The 26,193-nt window shown below is 41.8% G+C and overlaps 2 protein-coding genes and 1 non-coding gene across 5 annotated transcripts; 1 reads left to right on the top strand and 2 right to left on the bottom strand.

Moving 5' to 3' along the window:
• Window positions 1–933: 933 nt before the first annotated feature.
• Window positions 934–17,039, bottom strand: brd1a (bromodomain containing 1a). Its single transcript, XM_026146080.1, is given in 14 exon segments — window positions 934–2,347; window positions 3,059–3,213; window positions 3,624–3,733; window positions 6,041–6,174; window positions 6,379–6,520; window positions 6,914–7,495; window positions 12,143–12,463; window positions 12,569–12,881; window positions 14,254–14,382; window positions 14,511–14,642; window positions 14,981–15,137; window positions 15,215–15,576; window positions 15,578–16,617; window positions 17,019–17,039. Coding segments are annotated over 13 exon segments (3,744 nt in total). The 5' UTR covers window positions 16,601–16,617; window positions 17,019–17,039; the 3' UTR covers window positions 934–2,163.
• Window positions 13,088–13,160, bottom strand: trnak-cuu (transfer RNA lysine (anticodon CUU)). The gene has a single exon. It is a non-coding gene; the product is annotated as a tRNA-Lys (tRNA).
• A 456-nt stretch (window positions 17,040–17,495) lies between the features above and the next one.
• zbed4 (zinc finger, BED-type containing 4) lies at window positions 17,496–26,189 on the top strand. Of its 3 annotated transcripts, XM_026146079.1 has the most exons (3): window positions 18,625–18,822; window positions 21,393–21,627; window positions 21,826–26,189. In XM_026146079.1, the coding sequence occupies exons 2-3, from the start codon at window positions 21,586–21,588 to the stop codon at window positions 25,366–25,368; spliced, it is 3,585 nt and encodes a 1,194-aa protein (XP_026001864.1). In that variant the 5' UTR covers window positions 18,625–18,822; window positions 21,393–21,585; the 3' UTR covers window positions 25,369–26,189. The 3 variants fall into 3 exon arrangements, with proteins under 3 accessions (XP_026001863.1, XP_026001862.1, XP_026001864.1); XM_026146078.1 differs by lacking the exon at window positions 18,625–18,822 and adding an exon at window positions 17,496–17,871 and having other exon boundaries at window positions 21,393–26,189; XM_026146077.1 differs by having other exon boundaries at window positions 18,624–18,822; window positions 21,393–26,189.
• The last annotated feature ends 4 nt before the right edge of the window (window positions 26,190–26,193 follow it).

Genomic DNA, 26,193 nt, shown 5'->3' with positions numbered 1-26,193 from the left:
CTTTGATTTAAAATCTACTACGGTGATTCACAGAGGCAAAACTACAAAGATTGTGTCTTTATTCAGCAAATTATGGATCTAACAGTATAAATGCACTCCAAGAGAGCTGAGAGCTTCATGTGGACCAGCAGTAAAACACCACTTACACACTGATGTATTAGCAACAATCTAATAACCATATCCACGATGGGCAACATTTTTCACAAGCACTTTAAGTGTAACAAATAATTAATTTTACTAGAGAGAGCATAATAAAAGGCTTGTTCAAGTAGCTTTAGATTATTAAACAGGTTTATTACCTATATGACTGTACAGTATGTACTAATATACATCCAGAAGCTGCATAAAAATTAAATTGATAAAACTTCTTGAATGCAATTTTGTACAGCAACGGATTTTTTTTCAGTTGCAGATCAATTAGAAAAAACTGAATGAGGCTTTAAAAAAATAAAATAAATGTGCACTAGCTTGACAGTATACCTAAAAAAAGAAAAAAAAAGGCTAAATGAGTTCTTATTTGTATGTTTTATTTTTTGCTTTACTACAAAAAACAAAAACAAAAAACAGTCCCAGCAATATTTTTTGCATCATCTGATTAAAAAAAACAAAACAAACAAAAAACTACTACAGTTAAATACAAAATGAAATATACCAAAACTACCCAATGCTACCCAGAAAGAAAGAAACAAAAACAGGCAAGAGTATAAAATAAAATATCTGGAAGTCTACAACTACAAAGTTAGAAAAACATTACTTAAAAAGAAGGCAAGTATCCACCACAAAATGTGCCACTTTACCACAATCAGCTTGCACATCTTTCCTCGAATATAAAGTAATGCAAATACTTTACAATAAGTTAACGCAGGCGCATCTCCCTATGACTACAGCAAAACAGTCTAATGTATCACATGGAAATACACTTTTTTTTTCTCCTTTTTTGTTTTGTTTTTGGCAACAGTTTCAACACATCACACAGAGAAATCAATCTAAGACTTCTGGGTAGCAATGTTTTTGTTTTATGTTATTTTCTTGTTTTTCTTTTCTTCTTTTGGTTTCTTGAGAACATATGTTGTGTCCACAACATCACACACTGCCTGTATGAGTTTCAGAGGCTTACAAACTGTATACTATGTATTCAAATCATATAAATATATAATATAATATATATATATAGATATATATATGTGTGTGTGTATATATATATATGAACAAAAATATACTAAAACTATTTGTAATACAAAATGATTTAATGCCAAATGGAAGCTTACGATAGAAACTTCAATAACTTAAAAAAAATGAATAGGTTGATACTTTTCAGAAACATGACAATTTAGCCCTAATCTCCTTATTACAAAGGCTTTTGCGTTTGTTTTACTTTTTAAATTCTTGTTCACACAGCACTGGCAAAACAGCACTCCCCCTAGTGCCAAGAATGCGTCAAGTATAAATACTAAGAAAACACCTGTACAGTACTGATTCCTGTCAAACCTACAAAATAAGTTAATGTCAGCCAACTGTACACAGTATTTACATTTACAATACAAATGGAGCTGACTTGAGAATGTAAAGATAAGCATAACATAAACACAGGCTTTGGCCACAAATTTGATGCCAGTAAAAAGCCTCTGTGAAAGCATGAAATGTACGAACTCGACCACTTGAGAAGTTTTGCGGCCCACTTTTAGCATGAGGACGACTGTGGCTGGATGCCAAATTAACGGTTTAAAGTTTAAGTCAGTGTGACAGTTTTCGTTTTACTCCGAGTCTTGACACCACAGACTGATTTGGTAAAAGGCTACCAAAAACGTATGAAATTAATCACTGACACTTTTTTTTTTTGCCTTGAAATGATAAAACGACAGTCATGGGTGACTAGAGTGAGGGTGGCAAGGTGGGATGACAAAAATAGCAGTCTCTAAGCATGGAGGTGGTGAGGAGAGATCGACACATTCATTTCAGCAGCAGCCGTATCCCGTCGGGACGTGGTAGGAGCGTGTACAGACAGGAATGGATAAGGAAGAGACACCACCTGTTACAGCAGGTGCCCAGTAAACATTTCAGTCTCCTGCAGAGACAGAGGGGGTCCGGGATGGGTGTGAGGGTAGTCACAAGCTATTTGGTACAGGAGAGGTACAAATCTGTGTGTGTGGCAGAGAGTCAGAGTCAGTCTACGTCGCTGAGGTCGCTGACTGGCTCGTCCTGCACTATGCTCAGGTGGTTCATGGCACGGCTGAAGGCGATCTGGACAGCCTTACGGATGCTGGATGTGCGTCCTTCCATCATTTTAATCTTGTCTATGGTCTTGTCTATCCCCAGAGGAACCATCTTGGATCTAGGAAGCCATTGCCTGAAGGGGAAAGCAACACTAGTGTCACATCATTGGAAAAGCAGCTAGAGGTCAATATTTCCTATGATTCTTGACAGGAAAATAGCACCCTGCTCACAGGAAAAAGCAGAAGAAAAGCTAAAAACACAACCTTAACATGACAACAACCATATATATTCTGGGTTTTGTTTATTTATTTTAAAGTAACTGACCACAAAAAACTCTTTAAAAAAAAAAGTTTAATATTTATGGAATGCAATAAGCATCTATAATTATTTTTCCCTTCACAAACAGCTTTAATTATGACCGTTTTATCATTATTAGAAATGTTAATGTCTACACTGGCCCTGCGACGTATCAGCAAATATCTTGGTATTTACCAGCATCAGTGGAGACTAAGCTGTTGTGTCATATCAACTTTGTGCTTGGTTTAAAAAAAAAAAAAAAAGAAAGAAAAAGATGTGATGAACAGCTGAAAGACTAACACAGGTCAGTTCTGTCTAATATAGAAAATGTTCTTGTAAGAAAGCACAAAAAAATACATTTTGCAATCAGTGCATCCCAAGTGTACATACAGGAAAGCTAAAAGGTTTTCTGCACGGTGACGGGAGTCATGCCAAAATAAATGTGTGTGTTTAGGAAGGTGTGAGGTTTTGGAGGGTTTTTTGTACACTATTTAAATGATCCAACTACCCACTTTACTGACTGATAAATACAGACACTGGCACTCACCAACTGCGCTTGTTGTCGAAGAAGAGGACGAGGTAGAGTTTCTCTTCTGCTTTGTACTGCATCTGTTCTCCAATGCGCAGCACGTCCAGGGGAGGCATGGGGATGGAGACCCCATTGTGCTGGCAGCCCACACGTGGCATGTGGGGGTCGATGATCTATTTGCAGTAGGGGAGGTAAAAAGGGACGTTACAAACACACACACTTATAAAACATGCAAAGATATAGCAGAGAGACGTTTGCAATTTACACACACATGCACCTCCACTACCAGCTTGTGCCACTAAAATTTTGCTTCCTCATTTGTCCCTTCATGCAAAGCTCAAATTGCTGGTTTACAGAGAAATGGTGCCACCTAGAGCAAAAACTGAATATTTTTACAAGCAGCAATCTAGCCACGTTGCTGCTGAAAACAACAGCTGTAGTGAAAGGATTGCTTCGTCCTGTGGATAAAAGTGTCATAAATTTGCTATCAGTGTGTCCTCAGACTGGGAAGGAGGCAAGAAAACGTCAGAATAAAAAGATTACAGTCAGCGACTGTCATGCTTTCTCTCCCACAAGCACTCACCAAGGCAGGGTAGGAAGGGTATCCACTACATTTGGCCCAAACTAGCTTTAGGGGTTCCAATGCAACAGTTGCAGCACTAGCAGGCATCCAAATATTGCTGTTGCCAACCTCTATGGAAGTGGGAACAACACCAGACAAGTTATGTGTGAGAGTTTAAATGCACACAGAAACACATTTCAAAAAAAATAAAGCCATGCTGCAAGTGCAGGGGCACCAAATCAGGGTGGGAAATTAACTTTGGGAGCCACGGTGAGAGACAGATATTAAAATTTACCAGCCACCCTCAGCTGTTAATTAACCAAAAGGGAATTTCAGATGAGGGCCGAGTCTCCAGATGCTGACTGGTTAGATGCCACGGTGGCAGCAGCGTATAAAGACTAGCCAGTCAGTGCCAAAATTCACAAGAACTTGGCTGGTAGCTGCAGTTAATTTCCAACCCTGATTTTATATGTATGTATGAATACCAGGTGTCTGCTGGTTAAATCAAGTTAAACCTCTGAGAGTGCTTTGACACACAGTTGCACAAAAACACAGTTCAGCCACATTATTTAATTTCAGAGACGTTTTGAAACGTACGGGACCAGCAGACAACTGGGAGTATACATAACGATGTTACTTATTAGTCGTACCAATTCAAACAGACTACAATACATATTTTGTTAATGTTGTTAATATAATCCCATTTTCACATATTTACACTGGATTGTCACGATACACACTGTATATTTTGGTCAAGAAGAAATTGGAGCCTTTTAACCCTTTAATACTAAGTTAATCATATTTTATGCAGTTTTTTTGTGAAACTTTGGGACATCTATATCATCAGGGTAATTATTTTTCCTGAGAAGGCTGCAAATTCACACGTTCACATATAATCAACCATGTCAACGACTCATTTTGAATGCCTTTTGAAAAAGAAAAAAAAATCCATTGTTATTCAGTATTTTTTTTGCACCTGCCTTATTAAGAAACGGTTAATAGCCAGGAGGCATGGCCGACAAGAGCAAATATAAGAAATTCCCTAAATGTAGGCTGTCAAAATAACGTGGACAGTTAACCTGCCATTGTCTGTCATATGTTTATTATAATAATAATAATAATAATAATAATAATAATGGATTGGATTTATATAGCGCTTTTCAAGGCACCCAAAGCGCTTTACAATTCCACTATTCATTCACACACTGGTGGAGGCAAGCTACGGTTGTAGCCACAGCTGCCCTGGGGCAGACTGACAGAAGCGAGGCTGCCATATTGCGCCATCGGCCCCTCTGGCCAACACCAGTAGGCGGTAGGGTAAAGTGTCTTGCCCAAGGACACAACGACCAGGACAGAGAGCCCGGGGATCGAACCGGCGACCTTCCGGGTACAGATACGCTTCCCAACCCCCTGAGCCACGGTCGCCTGTTTAGTTAAGGGTAACGTTTTAATCCAATAAAAACAGGAATTTTATCGCCACTTTTTCAAAACCATGTTGATTCTCATCCGATTAGTTTGTTTGCTTTAATCCCATCTGGTTGCAGTTTAACAATAAAAGCTGTCTTTAATATTTGAAATGAATACTAGGATCCCCAAACACCAGCTTCGTCAAAAATAAACTTCTCTAAAGGGATCTTATTTTCTGCTTTTAAGGTAAATGACCTGCTCGGCATTGTTTTCAGCAATATTAATCTTTGGCTCTATTCTACAGTGCGTCTTTTTCCCCGTCTCCCTCCCCTCACCACCAACCGTTCACAGCAGCCTGGACCTGCCAGAGGCTTCTTCCTGTTAAAGTTTTTTTTCTTCCCACTGTCACCAAGTGCTTTGCTCACAGGGGGCAGTCTGATTCTTGGAGTTTTCTTTGTATAACTTAGAGCAGAGGTTGGGGAAATCCAGGCTTCAAGGGCCGGTGTCCTGCAGGTTTAAGATGTGTCCTTGATCCAACACAGCCGATTTAAATGCCTACATTACCTCCTCAACATGTCTTGAAGTTCTCCAGAGGCCTGGTAATGACCTAATCATTTGATTCAGGTGTGTTGACCCAGGGTGCTATCTACACTGGCCCCTGATGACCCCTGACTTAGAGGATATTTATCTTACAATAAATCACCTTGAGGTGACTATTGCTGTGATTTTGGATATATAAATAAAAGTGAACAGAACTGAAAAGACTGATAATAACCAAGTTTAAAGACTACTCGTAAAATCTGTTTACACCCTAAAGTTGTTTAAAAAAAAAGTTTCCTCTCTGTTGTTAACCTTGCATTTACCTCAAAAACCCAGTTTCACTATGGTTTTAATAGATTTTGTTTGCAGGACTGAGTAAGTTAATAAAGTATATTACAATTTAAAATAGTTAATATTTGTATTTCTGTGAAAGATGTCTACCCACTCCCCACACATGCATAAAAATTATTTTGACAATCTGGTCACGTTACCAGCAGCGATTCGTGCAGCTTTTGCAAAATTCCCAGTTTCGATGCAGGCGATTAATTCGCTCTTGTCATCCACAGTGTTTCTCCGGACTAAGGCGGGTTTTCCCTTCCCACATTTTGGAAGACTGAGAATGGTGCTAAAGGAAAAACACAAGAAAAACACAACACAAAGTCAACTTTCAAAAATATCTGGTGGCACGCATGCTTTGATAATATAGATCAGATACACAGCTACCTAAACAGGCAAACTGCCTGCAGCAGGCCTGTGTTACATTATCTGCTCCTTCTTCATTTGTATTCAGCTGCAGATTATCAATGGGGAGGGGAACAAAAATTTTTACCTGGTGTTTCCTTGCAGACTGCTACATGAGGATGTGGATGACTCAGAGGCGCAGCGTCTTCGAGGCTCCGCAGGTCTACTAGTTCTGCTGGTTTCTTCTACTTTTTTCTGCTCCTCAACCTGAAGAGCACCACTTGGCAGGCCTAAAAGAAGCAGAGCAGCGAATTCCAAAAATATTAGACTGAGATCTAAAGGCCACAATCAAATGACGATGATCAAGCTACAGATTGTTAAGCCATTCTCTGATTAAAGCCAACAGATAAAAAGGAGTAAACAAGGGAAGTTAATTAGGACTGACTGAGATGACTTTTATGACAACTCTCTGCATTGTTTGTGATGATAGATTAAGAGGTTGGAGGTATAGCTCAATATTAATGTAGTGATTTAATCAGAACCTTTCTATTTGTTAAATACCAGAACACAAAAGCAGAATTTACCCCATGTAAGAACGTTAAAACAAGAGACCATATGCAGAATCAATCAATGTTTATTTAAAATCTTGTGTTTTCAGAGGACTTCCTCAGTAAACTTCTCACCAGTGTCGAGTCGTTTAACTGGAGACTCGCCTGACTCTTCACGCTCTTCCTCTCCACCCTCCTCCTCTGCATCCCTGCTGCCGCTGTGCTTCCTCTTCTTGCCATGAAGCAGAGTCTCCAGCCTGGGTATGACCACTGACAGGAAGGACTTGGAACCTAGCTGTGCGTCATCTTCATCTTGCTCCTCCTCGCCCTCTTTTCCGTCAGTCCTGTCGGACTCTTCGTCTCCGCTCCTGGGTAGCTTCTGCGGGCTGGCTGCCTTCGACTTGCGGAAGAGAACGGCGGTTCTGCGGTTAACTGCGCCTGTGGGCTCTGCGAGGGTCGACGTTGCCACCACGCTCACATCACCTTCTAACAAAGGGTCCTGGAGGCTGTTGTGTGCGTGGCCATTGAGACATGCGGGAGAGGAGAGCAGGTCTGGTATTTCCCCATCCAGCTTGGCTCGCTTGCCATGAACCTTGTCTTCACAGTCAGGGGCGGCATCTATTGGTTTTAGGGTTGGGGGTTCGGGATCTGTGTCTGAGTGGATGAGGGGAGGAATGGTATCCGATGGCTCCAGTTTTGGAGGAAGAGACTTATCTCCTGTGGGGCAGAGAACAATGAAACAATAAACAGTGGTGAGCTTTATCATCACACAGGGTTCTAACAGTGTAGTGGTAGCTCAGTCGCCTGCCAGGCTTAAGTGAACCACTAAGCACAGTGGATATTTTTTAAAGACCAAAGCAACTACTATTTAGTTAGCTATTGTATAGGTCTCTCTGTGTCTCTCCTCCTGGGTGCAGGACTGTTCTGGTTGAGGCACTGCACAATTACCAATTAGCATTACAGTGATGGAGGGCTGCACATGAGTCAAATACAAAATTAAACTATATATGAACCACTAGCGCTTCCCAGTGCTGCAGCAGCAGACGGGTCTAACAGTATTCCTTGTGGAAAAATGATTTTAAACATCTAAGTTTTATACATTGTATTTAATGTAAAGGAATGTTAAATTACTAACCACTGACACAATGAGTTCAACTTACATCCTAAAGTGTCCATGACGGAGACCTTTCACTAACAATAATTTGCTGCAGTGCCCACACTTTCTCCTTGTGTTTGCACAAATGCTGATGTTGCACATTATTATATGACCTTTTGTTTATCATACAAGTAAAACAAGCAGTGTTTAGCATAAACAGGGTGATCTTTATAAAAAAAATGAACAATGAATTTTTCCTTTGCACTAGCAAAGGATGTAATGCCATCTTTGAATTGCAAACTCTTAATTTCAATAAGTGGCTTTAAGCTTGAGAAAGCCACTGCAGTCACACTCTGTGTGTGTGTGTGTGTGTGTGTGTGTGTGTGTGTGTGTGTGTGTGTGTGTGTGAGTGAGAGAGAGAGTGATCATGTCAAAATGCTGGAAGGTTATTTTTCCATAGATGTGGACAATGCCACTTCCTCAGACCCATTAGGGGTTTGAGTTCCAAGAGGGAACATGCTTGTTTTCGGGATTTAGCAATAACACCATTTATCTGATGCTAAAGCACAACCACCACTGACAAGTAAACCTCGAGTTGTTCCGATTTGGTTCAGCGAGTCGGAATAAAGACTTCGCAAATCGCTTTGTGTATCAGAAAGCACTTTGAACAATTCTAGTTTTAAAGTTTAGCCATCCTTTACAGAGTATAGATCAAAGCTAGTGAGTTTTGTTTTTCACACATCTACAGTTTTTTTTAACCACCTGTGAAACTCTTCCTGAATAAAAATGAAACAATACTGTATTTTTATACATTTTGTTTCTACAGTCAGACTCGTGGGAGTCTGCAGTAACTATTTAGTGTTTTATTTCATATTATTTATTTATCAAAATATACACTCATGGTGTCCTTAAAGCAAGGAACATTTCTGTGACTGAAATTAGAGGGGAGAGGGTGCAAAGGTCTGAGCATCTTTTTTCTCCCCTTACATTCAGGTCAATTTTTATGCACCAATTTGTGGCTTTTCTGCTGCAGTCTTTTTGGTCACATGTTCCAAAACCCTGGACTTTAATAGCTTGTATTGGTTTCTTCGAGATTGCTGCTCATGTTCAAAGACGTTTAGCATAGTAACAAAATCCTAATCACATGTTTCAGATATGTTAGTCAAACTATTATTTTACAATTAATGAGCAAATAAGGAAGGAACCAATCCAAGTTTGAAAAATATCACCTAATAGATAGCTTTGTTGTATTTGAATTAGAGCTGGGCGATAGAACGATAACGATATGTATCGCGATATAACTTTTACTCGATAGAGAAATTAAGCTATCGCGATAGACCTCGCCGCTCTTGTCCTCTTATTAAAAAAAAAAAAAGAAGGGTCAGCCGATCCAAATTCAGTACCGCAGAGCCGAACCAATCACAGCCGCAGCGTCACGTCGCGTGACTTGTTACGTACAGCGCAAGTGCCAAGCCGCACGTGTGTTTGTTTGGGAAGCAGCCAGCGGGTAATGGAGCCAGTGCATAATGGAGGAAATGAGCATGACCGAAGAGAAAACAGATGATGGTTCCAACGCCGGAGAGATTGTCGAACGGAAGAGCCATAGAAGTTCCGTAGTGTGAAGGTATTTTGGCTATTTCAAGTCTGACAAAAAACAGAGTAGCGTGCACTGTAAATTGTGCCGAAAGCAAGTCTGGAAATACAATAAACTGGTGCATGCGTCACACTGTGCGCCACGTTATTGTTTCGGTGAAATGAATTTCTACAATACTGTTACTGTTACTTCTACTCTCTGCAGTGTTTAAATGCTTACATATACACACAGTTACTGTCCGTCCACACATACGACTCGGTTCTGCTTCTATGCCCCAGCTTTGTTTACTTTTTCCCACCGAGGCTTCTAGACTTCTGATTGGCCAACATTTCTGCACGGTTAGGAATCTAGCGCCACCTGCTGCTTTGGCATGTTCATAGCAGCGTTTTCCTTCATTTCTGCCTTTATGTGTGGACGGGATTATTTTTTAAAACGAAAACGGAAAATCTCAGTTTTCAAAAATACCCGTGTACGTGTGGACGTAGCCTCAGTCTCTGACTGGAAGCGCTAATTCGTCATTCGGCTTTTGTCAGACTAAAGTAACTGTTTGAAAAGCTAAGCTATACAATAAGGAGAGATTGAGAATTTCCTTTTAGTTCTCAGTTTATTTGATATTGACAAAAGTTAGTCAGTTTTGTCTGTTATTCTGTAAAACAAACTAAGATTTATTTTTAGAATTAATATTTTGTTTCTAAGTGGAATTGACAATTTAGTCTGTTTCATTTGTTCTATTTTGAAACTTAAACGCTTTAGCGGCTGCCTTTTGTGTAGTTTGCAATATTTGCCTTTATTTATCTGAAAAAGTCTCATGTTCCTTAAGTACATCTACCCTGTTGAACTTATTATGGGAAATAAATATTTAAATAAAAACAAGCTGCTGATTATTTCACATTTTACTTGTGAGCAACGGCACATTTAAATCTTACAAATATAGTTATTTGGCTTATATCGTGATATATATTGTTATCGCCTGAAATGAAAAAAAACATATCGTGATATGAAAAAATCTCATATCGCCCAGCTCTAATTTGAATGTTTTATTATGGATACCTATGATTATACAAAGCACATACAAATGTTATTATTAAATGAGTAGGGAATATCGGTCTCCTGTGGCTGTAAACATACATAGTTAGCCATCATCTTGCTGGATGACAGACTGTTTTTGGGATCAAAATTCAGATAAATGCAACAACACGTGTTTTAGTATTATAGGTAGCAGCGTATGTATTGAGCCTGCAGTTCTCCTAGGAAATGACAGGGGCCACCTACACCTTTAAGGAGTCTAATCTAGCCTCACAAAATTAAGAGGGAGGGGGACACCACAAATAGTGTAGATACCACAATAGCTCCACTCCAATTTGCTGATAACAAAGACAGTATGAAAATATTTTTCTTGTTGTCCATTTTGTTTGTTATTGTGAAATCTGCTTTGTTCCATAGGCTAGAATGTTTGCAATGCCTAACAATAGTTTTTGTTGGGTTCTTTGCAGCCAAGTGACCGTGAGCCATGTGATGTTCAATTGTCTGCCATTTCGATGAGTGTGACAGTGTAGTGACAGAGAATAAAGTGTCTGTTACACAGAGTAGTCTGGTGCATGACCATCTGGCAGCTACTGGTCGCTAGGAAAAACATGTACTCTCTGACCAAATGGGAGAAAGCCTCCCTGGGATTGTTTTGCTCACTTACAGATATCTGCATTTACCTGCCACTAGCAGGAAATATGCAGACTTGTCTGAGAACGCTTGTCACACACTCTGAGTGATAGTGAAGCTGTAAAAAAAAAAAAAGAAAAAAGTTTGACTTCAAAGTAAAAGCTGTGTCTCGGGGCTGCAGCCAACACGTGCAACTTTTACTTTGTAACTGAGTTTTCTTCCTTTCTGTTTTGTGTGACATTTTTTAGTATCTCTCAGCTAGTAGTTAGAGAATGTTTGCAGACAAAGGCTCATCTTCCTACAGGTGACTGGAACAAAGCAACCACATGGAGGATGATTGTATGTTTGGGGATGTGTAAACATTCTCCAATTCTACCCAGCAGCAGACAGCATCCTCCAGGAACCCACCAACCAGTCAGGGAATGCACGTTTTACCTTTGTGGTTGCATCACATCCAATATTAATTAAATAGTCTGTCACCAACATGTCAGTGATTTAACACGAGTAATTACTACTTATTTTGATACTGATTACTACACCTGTATTGTAACCTCTCTACTAGAAGTATATCTATTTATCTGTCCATTTATGAATTTGAAAAAGCTTCCTGGGTGGAAAAATTACCAAATTTTACTCTAAACTTGTGTTAAACATTAATATAAAGTAGCTACTTGTTAGAAAATAATATAATAATCAAAATGCTCTAAGAGTTTTCACCTCATCAACATAGTATACAATTTACAAACATCACCATATCTGAAAGTAATGCTCACTTCCGTATAAACAGAGCAGGTTTCATAATCATTCTTAAAACTAAACTGTGATATTGTGATTTTCCCGTCCTCCCGACATGCTTTATAGAGAGAACATCATGGGACTTTCTGGTTGTGGTTAGGCTAGGTTAAGACTTAGGTCTGACCTTTGACCTATACTCGTGATTCTCTTTACAATCGCAGAGACTGTGACGACCAGTGGGTCAAGCAGAAAACCAACTTCAAAATAAAGCATTCACACATACCGTCATCCTCGGAGAAATGCCCATTGGGCTTCAGTCTTTCTTCCTTAGCTGTAACCAGCTCTGGGAGGGAGAGAGCTGTTGAAGACGATGCTGAAGTTGTTGGAGATGACGAGGAAGAACAGTGGTGGTGAGAGGGTAGAACTCTCTTCAGGCTCATTTCGTTGCGCACATCATTGATGGTCTTTTTCAGCAACTTGAGCCGCTTGCTGCGGGAGGGGCTGGACTTCATGGCACAGGTGAGATCAAACTTCTCAAGTAGCTGCTGCAGCTGCTTGTCCAGAGGCAGCTGCTCCCGATTAGCTGGTACTAGTAAACGGTCCACTAAGAAGATAATTAAAACAAAAAACAAACAAGGAATCATTAGAAGATAGATTGACCATAACTACTTTATAACTAGTTATTCAGAGAGGCGTGCTCTTCCCTTACCATCCTCCCAAGAAAACGATGGTGGTGCTTTGACTTCCGGAGCATCTGCAAAATGCATGCCGCTCTCCGTGTCAAAGCCAATTTTCTCTGCATCTCGACGGGCCTTTCTGAGCAAGGCCCCACCCTGGTCTCGGAGTCGCACAGCAGCCCGATAGAAGTAGGTGTCCTTTGAGTTATATTTCATACAATTTTCAATAATGAGGTTAAAGTCATCCTCAAATTGATCAAAGTTGTTGTAGCCTTGGGCATCGATGCGTTTCCGCATGGTGGAAAAGTCCATCGGGTGTTTGATGTGGTCGAGATAATCAGGCACCTACGAGAAAGCATCAGAAATATGAATATTTTGTAAATTACTTTTAATAATGTTTAAAAAAAAAAAAGTAAGCAATGTTTGAACTTGGCTTTTTAAATTAAAGATTCTTGACAGCAATTCAACCATATAGAAATTCCACCCACCCAATAACAGAGTCTATTCCAAGAATCAGGAACCTACTCAAACAGATTCAAGATCAAAAGCTGCGCCCAACGTGGGGCTCGAACCCACGACCCTGAGATTAAGAGTCTCATGCTCTACCGACTGAGCTAGCCGGGCTTATGAGGAAGAGCACCCTTCACCTCTAAGGCCTCCCGACCATGCAGCAGACCATGAGCTCTTGTTACACATTCACCCTAACAGGAAGTCACATTGCTTAACACTTTTGCAGAATGGGGGGTGGGGTGGAGTAATGTCTAACATGAGTCACAGAGATCAGAACATGTGACTGGAGCAAGCAGTTGAGCGCTGGTTGCTTGCGTGAAGCTTCTAACAAATGTTTGAGAAAATGCAGAATAGAAAATTCTTTAGTAATTTTAAAAAGTCTTATTTTGTGTGCCGACGATTTATAGTCAAGATGTTCACAGACATAAAATGTACTTTCCCAGAGTACAAAAGTGATCAAATTGACTTCCACAAATAATTTATGTCAATGTACCATTTCTGGTACACTCATCTGACAGTCAGGAAAAAGAACTAAAGGCAAAACACAAGGGAAAGTGTAGAAATCTGAACCAATAAGCCCTCTTTATAGCCAAATTTTACAGTTCTTTTGACCAATAGTCTTCTGGCATCTTAACTCCCTCTGTTCTCTTTTTTTCCCCTTCAGCTTCAACAAGTTGCAGCAGATGGCTGCCCCTCCCTGAGCCTGGTTCTGTCAGAGGTTTCTTCCTTTTAAAAAGGAGTTTTTCCTTCCCACTGTCACCAAGTGCTTGCTCATAAGGAGTTGTCAGATTGTTGTGGTTTCCCTCTGACATTGTAGGATCTTCATCCTACAATACAAAATGCCTTGAGGCAGCAGTTTTTGTGATTTCGTGCTATATAAATCCCAACCAGCACACACCTTAACTATCCATCTGTTGCCAGATATTACAGTTGTTCCTACAAGCATGTCAGCACTTTTTCTTATCCACTATTCTTCTTCGAGGAGCTGGCATAATGATACATGGCACATCCCATGTGTTAATCAGTGTTTGAATTGTATGTGTCATTAGTGAAAACACAGCAAGGGACTTGGCAGAAACAAGGCAGAGCCAGAAAGAAGCTTACAGTTTTAAACTTCTGCACAGAATAATTGACAGTACTACAGAGTGAATCAAAGTACAATCATGGATAGAATAGATGGAAAGTGTTTGAATATTTGCTGCATCACCTCAGTGACATCGACAGGCTGGGTGAAGATCCTGGCCTGATCTTTTGCCTGGAGCTGGTCCAAGAGGGCTCTGAGCAAAATGCTAAAGGGTGTTAACTGCATCTCTAGAAGAGTCTCCTGCAGTTTAATCTACAAACAAACAAACAAACAAAAGATAACAGTGAGCATCATCACATTTTTGTTTTGTTTGAACTTTTTCTTAAGATATTAAGACAAGCACAACTCTGTCCAACCATGCATCACTCCCCTGTCCTTACCTCTTCCCGCTTGAGCTTCTCCCTCTTGCGAATTAGTTCCAGCAGCAGTCTGGCTCTCTCTAGGTCATGTCGGAGGCGGTGCCATTCCTTCAGCTGTTCCTTAAGTGCCCTGCTTTCCTCTTCACTCTGCCTCTGGGGAACGCATGGAAATAAAAAAAATATAAAGGCACATAAAAGAACTGAACACCAGAAAATTATCAACTTGCACAAATTCTCAACAAACAAATGCAACAGCAACTTCTTTCATTTGGCACATAAGATGCCCATTTCACAGCAAACTGCTATTGATTCACACAGCATGGTCAAAAATCTCATTAACACAAGCAATAAAGTGTTGAACAAAAACATTAAATTGTAACAAAAGCATAATTTATGACTGTGCAAATAATGAGACAACATATTTGAAAACCTTGGGAAAGAGATAAATGAAGGCTACAAGTCTTGTGCGCTTAACTGACAGAGGAACAAACCGGTTGCACATTCTTCTGTGACTGCAGTCTTGTCTGAAGGCGTCTGATGAGGGGCAACCCATTCCTGGACTGCCGTTTCAGTCTCCAGTAACTGAGGACCAGCTCTACAAAGACTTTCTTCTTCTGTATTGATACTTGATTCAGAATGGTTTGTAACCTAGAGGGATGAAAATGAGGGATTTTAGAAAACCAAAGCCATTTCCCACTTAAGTAGAAGGTTGTAGAAAAATATACCTGTGAGCAGGAAAAGTAGGCACAGTAGCAGGCGGTACAGCTTCACTTTCCACATCAGGCTCGGGCTTCTTGCTCTTACTCTTCCGTTTCTGTTTTCCTTTGGACTGTCCTTTGCCCTTGTCCCCTTTCTTACAAAGTCCATTTCTGAGTTTGGCTTCATCATACATGGCAAGAGGTCTCCTCACACACCCGTTAGGTGTGTGGGCGCCACAATAGGCCGTCTTTTTCACAGAGAAGGTGGGCTCTCCTGTTTCTGTCACCTCTTTGATTGGCTCCATCCTCATGAATAGACCAGCCTTTTGGGCACAGGTGACATGGAAAGCTGTGTAACAGTTGGCTTTGTGACACTGGATGCAGGCGCCCGAGCCCTTTCTCCTTGCAGATGTAGCAGGTGAGCTTCCAGCGTGCTGGAGGGATGTGGCTGATGCCGTCGATGGGCTCAATGAAGGTGGTATTGGAGAAGCCCACCTCTGGGACCCAGAGGGCACAGACTACATGGCCCCAGCGGTCATCATCAGTCTTTTTTACTGCTCCGCCCTTATTAGGGCAAAGGATGCACTCTGCTGGCTGAGTCGGCAACTGAAGGCAGTGTCTGCAGTGCCACTGACCCTCGGGAATGTAGGGCACTCCGTAACACTCTTGGTGTACGGCCACGTTGCACATGTCACAAAACAGGATCGCGTTGCTGTTGTGACACTCTCCATCCATGCAGATGCAGCAGACAGCATCATCATCGATAGGAGCTTGCCTTTCGCTCCCTTTGTCCAGACTCTCCAGGTACAATTCTTTCTCAAAGCGATCAATAAGGAACTCAAAAACATTGTGAGACACCTGACTAACCCCTTCGCTTCGTCGTTTTTCATTGACCAAATCCAGCCAGGCGTAATCTTCTTCATCCATGTCATACTCTGTTTCCTCATCTAGTTCTTCCTCCGTCTTATCTATATATTTATAAAAGGCAGATGGGCGTTTAGGAACAGCTGGAAGATTATATTCTACAGTTCGGAATTTAGGCTCTGGAAGTTTTGGGCTAGCGTGGCTACCAGCGTGGTGTCCTCCTCCCTCTACATGGCCTGCGATGGCAAGTGCGGCATTCTTCTTCTCCTTGTTTTTCAGTCTCACTGACCTCAGGAGGACCTGCTGTTTCGATTTTTCCGCATTCTCCTTATTGCTGGTGCATTCCATTATCTCTTGCACCATGGGGTCATCATCCGAGATCACGTCCAGCTTGTCATATATGCTGAGCCGGTGGATGCGGCCATCGAGTTCGAACTCTACCATGCGCTGCGCCTGGGCATAGGTCAAGATCTGCTTGTTGGGCGAGGGCTTGATAGGAGATGGCGGCCTCTGCACCGCAACCCGGTGCTGCCGAGCCTTCTTCTTCATCTTGACGCTCCGTGTTGCTGTGGAGATACACGACAGGGATAGCGGTTAGACATGTGTATGGGATGCCTGGAAGCATCCCAGTTGAATTTTCAAATAAAGGTAATAACAGTTACATTAGAAAATTAGGTTATTTACCTAATCACAGTAAAATACAATAATTTCACTGCAAACTTAAAGACAGACTTAATTCTCTGATACAGCTTCTTTTATGCTCAACATTGCGACGAAAATAAAGTGTTAATACGCAAATAAGACGTCTGGTAAAAATCAGTGTACCTGTTTAACTAACAAGCAACATCTTCTTATTCCAACTGATGTCTTTTAAATGAGAACGGGAGGGGGGAGTTAAACACTCTGCGGGTTAAATGTATTAGAAAGTAACAGAGTTTTGGTGACTAAGAGGGCAAAAGAAACTTACAGTTTTCACCGATGCCCGATGCCCCCGCCCCCCCCCAAAAAAAAAAAAAAACACAGATTAGCTGTTGTAAATTAGAACATAGCAGCCAGTTTTTACGTTACAATTTTGTCAATGAGCCCATGCATTTAAATGGGGGAGGGAGGCGGTTACACGGGGCAATATGGGAGCGCAGGAGTTAGCACTTGCCCATTTGCTGCAGAGGTATAACGCCTTTTCAGCAAGGACTCGCAGCCAAAGTGACCAAGGTGCTAACAATAACATTAGCTAGCCAGCTAACTAGCAGACGGAGCTAACCGTCTGCTAAAACGGAGCGAATCGCGTAAAAAACAAAAACAATAAAAAACAGTAGCCCTTAAAAGGCCGCACTATAGCTAGTTAAGCCTATACATATTTTTTTCTTTTTGCATTTGCACAGCATGTCCCCTTTTCGCCAACGCACCGACCACAGCATAGCAAATAAAACCCAGCACATACCTCAAATTCACGAGCAGTTTTGCTAGCCAGCAGTCCTACAAAGCAATGGCAATACGGCCTACTAAGTGGCGCTAATTCCGGGCACAATGTTCTCATCCAACGGGCGATACGGGGCTCTTTTCAGTTGCTAATAAAAGAGGAAGAGGCCGCTTTGTACCTTGAAGTTTCGATATTAAACTCTACACAAAGCACACAAGTATTTGCTGTGTGGGCCATTTACTGGCTAGAGTCACTCGTTAGCCACAGTCGAGCAGAGGCAAATAGCAGTAAGAGCAGCAGCCGCACGAACGGATCATCCCCCAACACAACAATGCGTTTCAGCAGACAACTCCCACCCGTACGCACCGGTCTACGTGTGACGCTGGAGGTCATGTCTGTGGTGAGTCGTAGATTTCACACAAAAGCCCATCTGTCACACAATCAGTGCGTTGCCTTTTGTAATAACCATACTAGCATTGCAAAGACAAAGCTGCAAACCTAACAAAGCGCGAATACGGACAGTAGCGCTATGTAAGGAACGCTGAGACATGTCTGTTTTGACTCTGGGGGCCGTGGCTATCAAGTCATAAGAGCAGCGGATAAGACGACTTTCAGAGTGTCATGCTCTGGCGTTATTATTTGCTCTTGTAGTAATAGAGGACAGGTTGGAGGACACAAGCAGAACATGCCACACCCCAGTGACCGGTCCGCTGGGCCCAGACGTCTTTTTTAAGGGCAAGAACCCCCCTCGGTTTAGCGCAGTTATAATTTGCATTGATTAAAATATTTTGCATTTACTTTTTTTGGACCCCAACGTGGCACTCCAGACCGTGAACGCAACACACGCGAAAAGTTATTTATTAACTGATGTATTATTTCGCAATAACAAATGGATGTGTTAGTTTTTGGTCCTGTTACACCGGCAGCATGCGTAAATTTCTAAAAAAAATCTAATTATTTTAATTTCTGTGAAAATAGGTTATTAGGTCGTGTAAACGGGTCGACAAGTTAACTGAATATGCAAATGAAGTAATTGAATCTATCATTAGAACGGACTAGTTAAACATTTCTGTTTATAATTAGTGAAACGTCAAAGTAAAACACCGTTTTATGCAACTTAATACTAAAATTTATTACCCCCTTCGCCATACTGGAGACCCAGTGCCCGGTGACATCATTAAAACCTGTTCCTTCCGTCCGTCGCTGTGTGGAGCTGCTTCGGCCGAACGCGAACTGCTAGCAAACCAGGAGACAAAAGCAACAAAAGTGAACCCCCCTCCGGATCAATCAAATGTGTCATATTTAACCGTTTAGGAACCGAAACCCAGTGAACAAGTCGTCGTACTCAACAGTAAGTATACTGAACTCGTATGTGTGTGTGAAAGGGGCTGAATGTGGTGAGGACGTCGCGGTGAGTCTAGGTCTGATTCGGATCCCGTGTGGTTCGTGTGTCGCCACGGCTGGGTTCTGCCTCGCCAGGTTAGCTAGTGTGTCCTGTGTGTGGCCTAGCTGGCAGCTAACCAGCTAGCAGTCATGGTGTGGTCCGAAATGTGCTGAACGTGTTCCTCGGGGTAATGCAAGGCTAATAAGATAGTTGTAAATGCTGTTATTTTTTGTGATACAAATCCACGCCACACAAGTGTTGTGTCTGCGTGGTTTTTTGTCTGTTATTAGCCTTGCGGCTAAGACAGTTAGCACCAGGATAGCCACCGTGGTGTTTGCTGATGATGTAGCGTAACTGCCAGTAATGTTTATTATAGAACGTATTGGCATATATTGGTGGTGCAAGTTTAATGGTAAGTGTGACTTTTTGTTCGTTAGGGGTCGAGTCGAACGCCGGTGTGTAAATACCTATTCACAAGTTCTCTGCTAAGAGAAGATGCAGGCTAGTTAGCGTTGGCTATTTCTGCTGTCCTCTCGCATCTTCCTGACTAGCGCTTTAGCCAAACCCGGAAAACTGGTTTGCCACTGCTCACGTAGAAAATTACTTGGTTACATTTAAAAGCCCCATCTCGTACTAGTATTTCGTTTTAAAGTTGGTTGTTTTTGGACACATTTTAATGTGTGATTTATGTCTAATCTAAATTTGAATTTTAGATATATTTTTCTCTTTTTTTTGTTTGTTTTACTTTGTATTAGAAAGCTCATATTTAAAATAACCAGATTTACATTTGAGCGAGTACTTAAGCTAATGTTCTCAGAGCTGATGTATTTTTTTTAGTTGCACACATTTGGGTGTTAACACTGAGTGAGTTTTGTAGTTAAGGAAAAATTGCTTCAACACTGACCCTAGTTTCTTTTATTTGGTTTACACAGCATTCTCTCAGTTAGCTGGCACATAGAGGCACTATGTTATTATATGTTATTGTAAATTTGGCAGTAAATATTACTGCCAAATTATGGAACAGAGGCATAACATTAATTTGTCATTCTTAATGGACCACATTAGACCTGACCCCATGGCCTATTATGTGTCTGCAGTTAGGTTGAATTATATTTTTTTTAACACCTTTCAGAATGAAAATGCCTCCACCAATAAGGCTCAAGAGGCTCACAGGAATGATTTGAATATTGAAAGTATGAATGAATCCTATGCTATGGCTTTCCTAGTAACAGAATATAACACTCGAGGGAGATTTTGTGCTGATGTGATAGAAAGCTACTGTTATGAAAACACCAAATGGCAGCACATATTGGACAAGACAATAATAAGAATTTTTCTGTGTTTTTCCTTTAATTTTTCACTTGCTTGTTGCACCTGGGTATATAAAATTGTATTATATCAGATTATCATACTTTTATACCAAAAAAGGTTATTACATTGTTGGTTAGTACTCTCAAAAGTGTTTTGCTTGCAGTTGTACAGGTTTGTTTTTGCTCATAAACTGCTCAAGGATTTCAATACAATTCAATCTACATACTCAAGAATGTACTTGAGTAAAGTTTTAAACAGCTTGGCTGTTGTGCAGCATATTTTTAGTGGTACATAAATGTGATGTGTTACTTAATACAATCAGACAAATGGTAAATGGCCTATATTTGTATAGCGCTTTACTTAGTCCCTAAGGACCCCAAAGCGCTTTACACTACATTCATTCACCCATTCACACACACATTTACACACTGGTGATGGCAAGCTACATTGTAGCCACTGACAGAGGTGAGGCTGCCAGACACTGGCGCCACCGGGCCCTCTGACCACCACCAGTAGGCAACGGGTGAAGTGTCTTGTTCAAGGACACATCGACTGAGACCGTCCGAGCTGGGGCTCAAACCGGCAACCTTCCGATTACAAGACGAACTGCCAACTCTTGAGCCACGACCGCCCCGTATAAGCCAGATACGGGGCGACGATGAGGAAACTGTTCAAATCATTACATGTGTCAAAAGATTTTTTTATCAAGTCTTGCGCTGTGGAAGTATGGGATTTTGCAACTTGGAACAATGATCGCGTGAAGCAGCAATTCAACGGAATACACTTTGAGCAGTGCTCTGCTCATGAATTTCCTAGGTAGCCAAGTGCATTTAAAAGCTATGACGCAATACTTGAGCATCACAATGATCCTTAAAAGTGCAAGCTGCACCTGAATACTGCAAGACTAAGCCTCAACCCGTCTGTCTATTCCGACAGAATGGTTTACCCCTTACAAAATCAAAATTTCTATGTTTACTAAAACTGTGCTTGCAGAGTCAAATCAATTAGCAGTCCTTCTTGTAAATTGTACGTTTAATGAAACCTGATTTTACTTAAGTGCTTTTGTTTTTCAATCTCTGTACTTTCTTGTGGCTGTGTGTGGCTAAATGAAAGTACAATCTGCTGTTTATGGCACAACATGTTGTGTTACTGGTTTTTGGAGTCGTGTTTATTTTTAGAATACCCTTATCTGATCTATTTTTCTCTCGCTTCCTATCTTTCTCTAGGTCTTGTAGGGAGGAGTGGAGCTACTCCAGTCATAAATGGAGAGGGACGAGCACACGCTCTGTGTCCTGGACGGCAACACCCACATCCCAACACCTGCTTGAGAGCTGCTGTATCGATGACCACAGTTGAAAAAAGCGATTGCATTTGACACCGCAGACCTGACTATTCTACAGAAACACTTGGGCTGCTGCCATGGATGGGGAGGAAGAGGTCTCACATATGGGCGAGGAAATGGTCAGTGAACCTAATGGCTCCATAGAACGCAGAAAAAGAGAGGCAAAGGGGACCTGCCTGAAAATTGAAGGGCAGGATGGCTATGTGTTCAAATCCTACAGCATTAGCCCCCGTGAAACTGCTGATGCAAAGTCACCTGCTTGCTCATCAATAACACTGGATAAAGACTCTCTTCCTTGTTTCAACTTTTCTTCTCAGGGTGACGGACTGTTTGAGACAGACATGGCAAATAAGAGTGCTGCAGCTTCTCCCACTCTTTCAGACAAATGCCTAAACATTGACACCGAGGGAAATGGAGAGAGTGAAAAGTATGAAAATGGCAGCGAATTGAGTGAACATGGCAAAGGGGAGATCCAGGATGCTAATGGAATGGAGGAAGAAACCCAGGATGATGACAGACTACCCTTTGGCAGCTCAGTTGGCCCTTTTGTAACTAAAGATGGCGATGACTATAGCAATTTACTAAGTGGATACACAAGCACCCTTTATGATGTCGCCATGGACGCTGTCACTCAGAGTCTTTTGTCATCTATGAGGAGTCAGACCAACCCACGGAAAAAATCTCCAGCATGGAATCATTTCTGCATATCACCACGAGACAGTACCAAAGCAATCTGTTTATACTGCATGAAAGAGTTCAGTCGGGGTAAGAACGAAAAAGACCTCAGCACGAGTTGTTTAATGAGGCACGTACGAAGGGCTCACCCCACTGTGCTTTTGCAAGACGGAGCCGACGCATCCTCAAATAATCTGACTAGCCCTCTTGCCTCATCTTTGATACCTCCCTCCCCAAACTCACCAAAAAACGGAGACTTGACAAATAGCATTGTTAGCTCTGCCTCAAAAAACACTTCACCGTCCACCTCCTCAGCTGAAAATTCAGACCTGTCATCCAAAGAAGTGTTACCCAAAGTCGAACCAAAACTAGAACCGTATGCCAATGCCGACGCTGTTTGCAGCACCCTCCCATCCTCACATTCCAATGAAAACAATGCCGAAGACATGTCAGACGGAGGGCCTGAGCGCCTTCCAGGGACCCCAAAAAGCTCTAGCTCCCGTCGCAGGTCAGCTGTATGGAAACATTTCTACCTGTCGCCTGCTGATAATTCCAAAGCAGTATGCATTCATTGCATGAATGAATTCAGTAGGGGTAAAAATGGAAAGGATCTGGGGACAAGCTGTCTTATCCGGCATATGTGGAGAGCCCACAAAGAGGTTGTAATTGAGGAGAATGGACAGGGAAATCACATTCCGCCACCCTATACTAACCCGCCCTCGCTGCTGTCCCGCACTCAACTACAGGATCCACTGGAACTCAAAAAAGAATCACCCCTTCTTCCATCATCACCAGAAACCATATCAGATGAACTACCCCAAAGCATGGAGGAAAGCATGGATATAAAGGAAGAATCTGATGAGGTGATGCATCTCTCAGGGCAGGAGACCACACTCAACCTCTCCTTCAAAACTCATGGGGAGGACACACCCCTGACTTCATCACCATGTGACCTCTCTGAAGGCCCCAGCCTCAATCAGGATCATTCAGTTTTTCAGCAAAACAAAAAGATCATGAAACGGGTTAAATCAGAAGTGTGGCACCATTTCATAGTGTCACCTGTTGACCAGTTAAAAGCACTGTGCCGTTACTGTCCGTGTGTCATCAGTCGGGGGAAACGGGGCGATTTTGGTACAAGCTGCTTAATGAGACATCTAATGAGACGTCACCCAGATGTCCTCAAAAACCAAAAAAGCACAGATGATAAGGAATCTTCCCCTCATCCCTACACCAATCTCACTGCAACAGATCCAGTTTCAGCCAAAGAAACTGAGAATCCCCTTGGTGAGAAAAAAACACAAACCATGCCTGTTTTCAGTAAAAAGACGTCAAAACTGTGGAATCATTTTTCCATTTCGCCTGCTGACCCTACAAAGGTGGTTTGTTTGCACTGTAGCCGCACAATTAGCAGAGGCAAAAAGACTACAAACCTCGGCACAAGCTGCCTTTTCAGGCACATGCAGAGGTTTCACGGACATGTTCTTGAAAGTAACAATACTATCTCAGGTGATGTGCCGTCTGCTGAAATTCATGTTAAACAAGAGCTCATGGACACTTCTGTTTATGAAACGGAACAGAATCGTGAGAGATTTGATGAACACCACCCGGTTGCCAAAAAAATCACCAAACTTATTGCAGAAATGCTCGCACTGGATCTTCAGCCATCAGCTATGGTGGAGAATGCTGGACTGAATCGACTGCTAGAGTACCTCCAGCCTCAGTATTCTCTACCACCCTCTTCTTACTTTACCAGCACTGCCATACCAGATATGTACGAAAGGGTGAAGGAGGTTGTGTTGACCCACCTGAAAGAAGCTGAAGGTGGTGTTGTCCACTTCACAACTAGTATTTGGGTCAGTAGCCAGACAAGGGAATACCTAACCCTTACCGCCCACTGGGCGACGTACGAGTCAAGTGTCAGACCCCAAGGTCAAGACTTTCACTGTTCTGCTCTCCTAAGTGTCTCACAAATAGACTCTGATCACGATATGCATGACATCCCAAAGCAGCTCGAGTATCTGTGGGATTCTTGGATCAACTCATCAGGGCTGAAAAAGGGGTTCACTGTAACAGACAACACCACCATCAAAAACACTTTGGAGGACCACGGTCACTTCACCATGCAGTGTTTTGGACACACCATCGACCTCATTGTTAGTGAAGCCATAAAAAGCCAGCGAATGGTTCAGAACCTTCTGAGTATTGCACGAAAGATCTGTGAGCGTGTGCACCGCTCAGCAAAGGCCAAGGAGAAGCTGGCTGAGCTCCAGAGGGTCCATCAGCTGCCAGAGAACCAGCTCATTCAGGACGTCCCTTCCAAATGGATGACCTCCTTTTTCATGCTGGAGCGACTGGTTGAGCAAAAGAAAGCCATCGACGAGATGTCGATCGAGTGCAATTTCAGGGAAATGATCAGCTGCGATCAGTGGGAAGTAATGTTGTCAGTCTGCAATGCACTGAAACCTTTTGAAGTTGCCTGCAGGGAGATGAGCAACCGCACTGCCACTCTGGGACAAGTGATACCACTCATTCATATTCTCAACAGAAAAATAGACTTGCTGTTTGACGAGACCGTGGGAATAGACAACATGCTCAAGTCTCTAAAGGAAGCGATGGTGAGCAGGATGTCTGCAACTCTTCACGACCCTCAGTACATATGGGCAACCATGCTGGACCCACGATACAAAACGTCATTGTTCACAGAGGAAGAAGCTGAAAGATGTAAACAAGACCTGATCCGGGAGCTGGACATGTCCTGTTCTACCTCAGTTGCAGTCAAGCCTCTGCTGCACAACGGCTGCAATGAGGCCAACGTTTCATCCAGCACCGCAAATTCAAACAAGGACAACCTCTGGTCCTTGATGGCTGACATCAGGCAAAAGATAAAAAACGAGGAGAAGCCAAAGTCCTCAGAGCTGGCAGTGCTGGAGTATCTTGAGGAAGACATACTTGATCAAAGCTGTGACCCCCTTGACTACTGGAACCTGAAAAAGTTCCTATGGCCTGATCTTGCCAAAGTAGCCGCCCGCTACGTGGGTTGCCCTCCGAGCATTGTCCCAGCAGAGACACTGTTCAGCACAGCTAGTGTCAACTGTGCCCTGAATCAGCCCAGGCCTTTGCTAGAAAACATGGAGGGTCTGCTGTTCCTCAAGGTCAACCTCCCCTTGATTTATTTTCAGTACTGATCATAATTATTTTGTTGAGCATTAACTTGAAAACCCTTTATTTAAGGACCAAGTTGCATAGCTGTGAAATGGGGGGTGGGGTTCTGTCGGGCAAAATGTAAAATATCATTGAATACACTGATTTTCAATGCAAAGGCCAGATCGAGGCTTTATTGTATTCTCTGTACTACTGTTAAAACACTTTGGAGCTGTTGTGATGAAAAGTCTCAGAAGTGTATCAGGGAGGGAGGGTTTTTCTAGCTGTAGGGGTTGGTGATAATGTGTTTGCTTCTAAATCAATGTTTTTCCTTTGTCTACTCTCTCCTTGTGCCTTATCCAAAACTACTTCAGGTCAAAAACGCTGTAAATATTGTTGAAATTGCGCAGATCACGTCAGGATGCTTTTTTTTAAATATTATGATTAAAGATAAGAGTTGTTTTCTGAATGAAAACATGGCCCCCAAAAAATAAATAAATGCTGTGACTGAAAGATATTTTAAGTTTATATTATTTAATTTCCATTGTGAATTTGTGGCTCACGGTACTGTCATTTAGAATTAGTTTTTTTTTTTTTTTAACTTGCTGATATGTTTTTGAGATCATGTATAATATTGCTGTATTTTCTGAATAATGGGGTTTGTTTGGAATATACAATTTGTCTCTCAAGCACAATTTAAGTTTATGTCCAGGGGTTTAAATTATGGGTTTATTATTGAGTAAAACAATGTACTGTACATTTTTATATTAAATGACTTCTGAACCTAATTTCATAAATGTTTTAGCATTGAGACTGGAAACATGCAAATTTTAGTCATTTGTAAATAAAGGTTTTCCTTACACAATATC

This window comes from Astatotilapia calliptera, chromosome 17 (assembly GCF_900246225.1).
Source record: "Astatotilapia calliptera chromosome 17, fAstCal1.2, whole genome shotgun sequence".
In the NCBI taxonomy this organism is placed as follows: domain Eukaryota; kingdom Metazoa; phylum Chordata; class Actinopteri; order Cichliformes; family Cichlidae; genus Astatotilapia; species Astatotilapia calliptera.
This window is presented reverse-complemented; position numbering and strand designations above follow the sequence as displayed.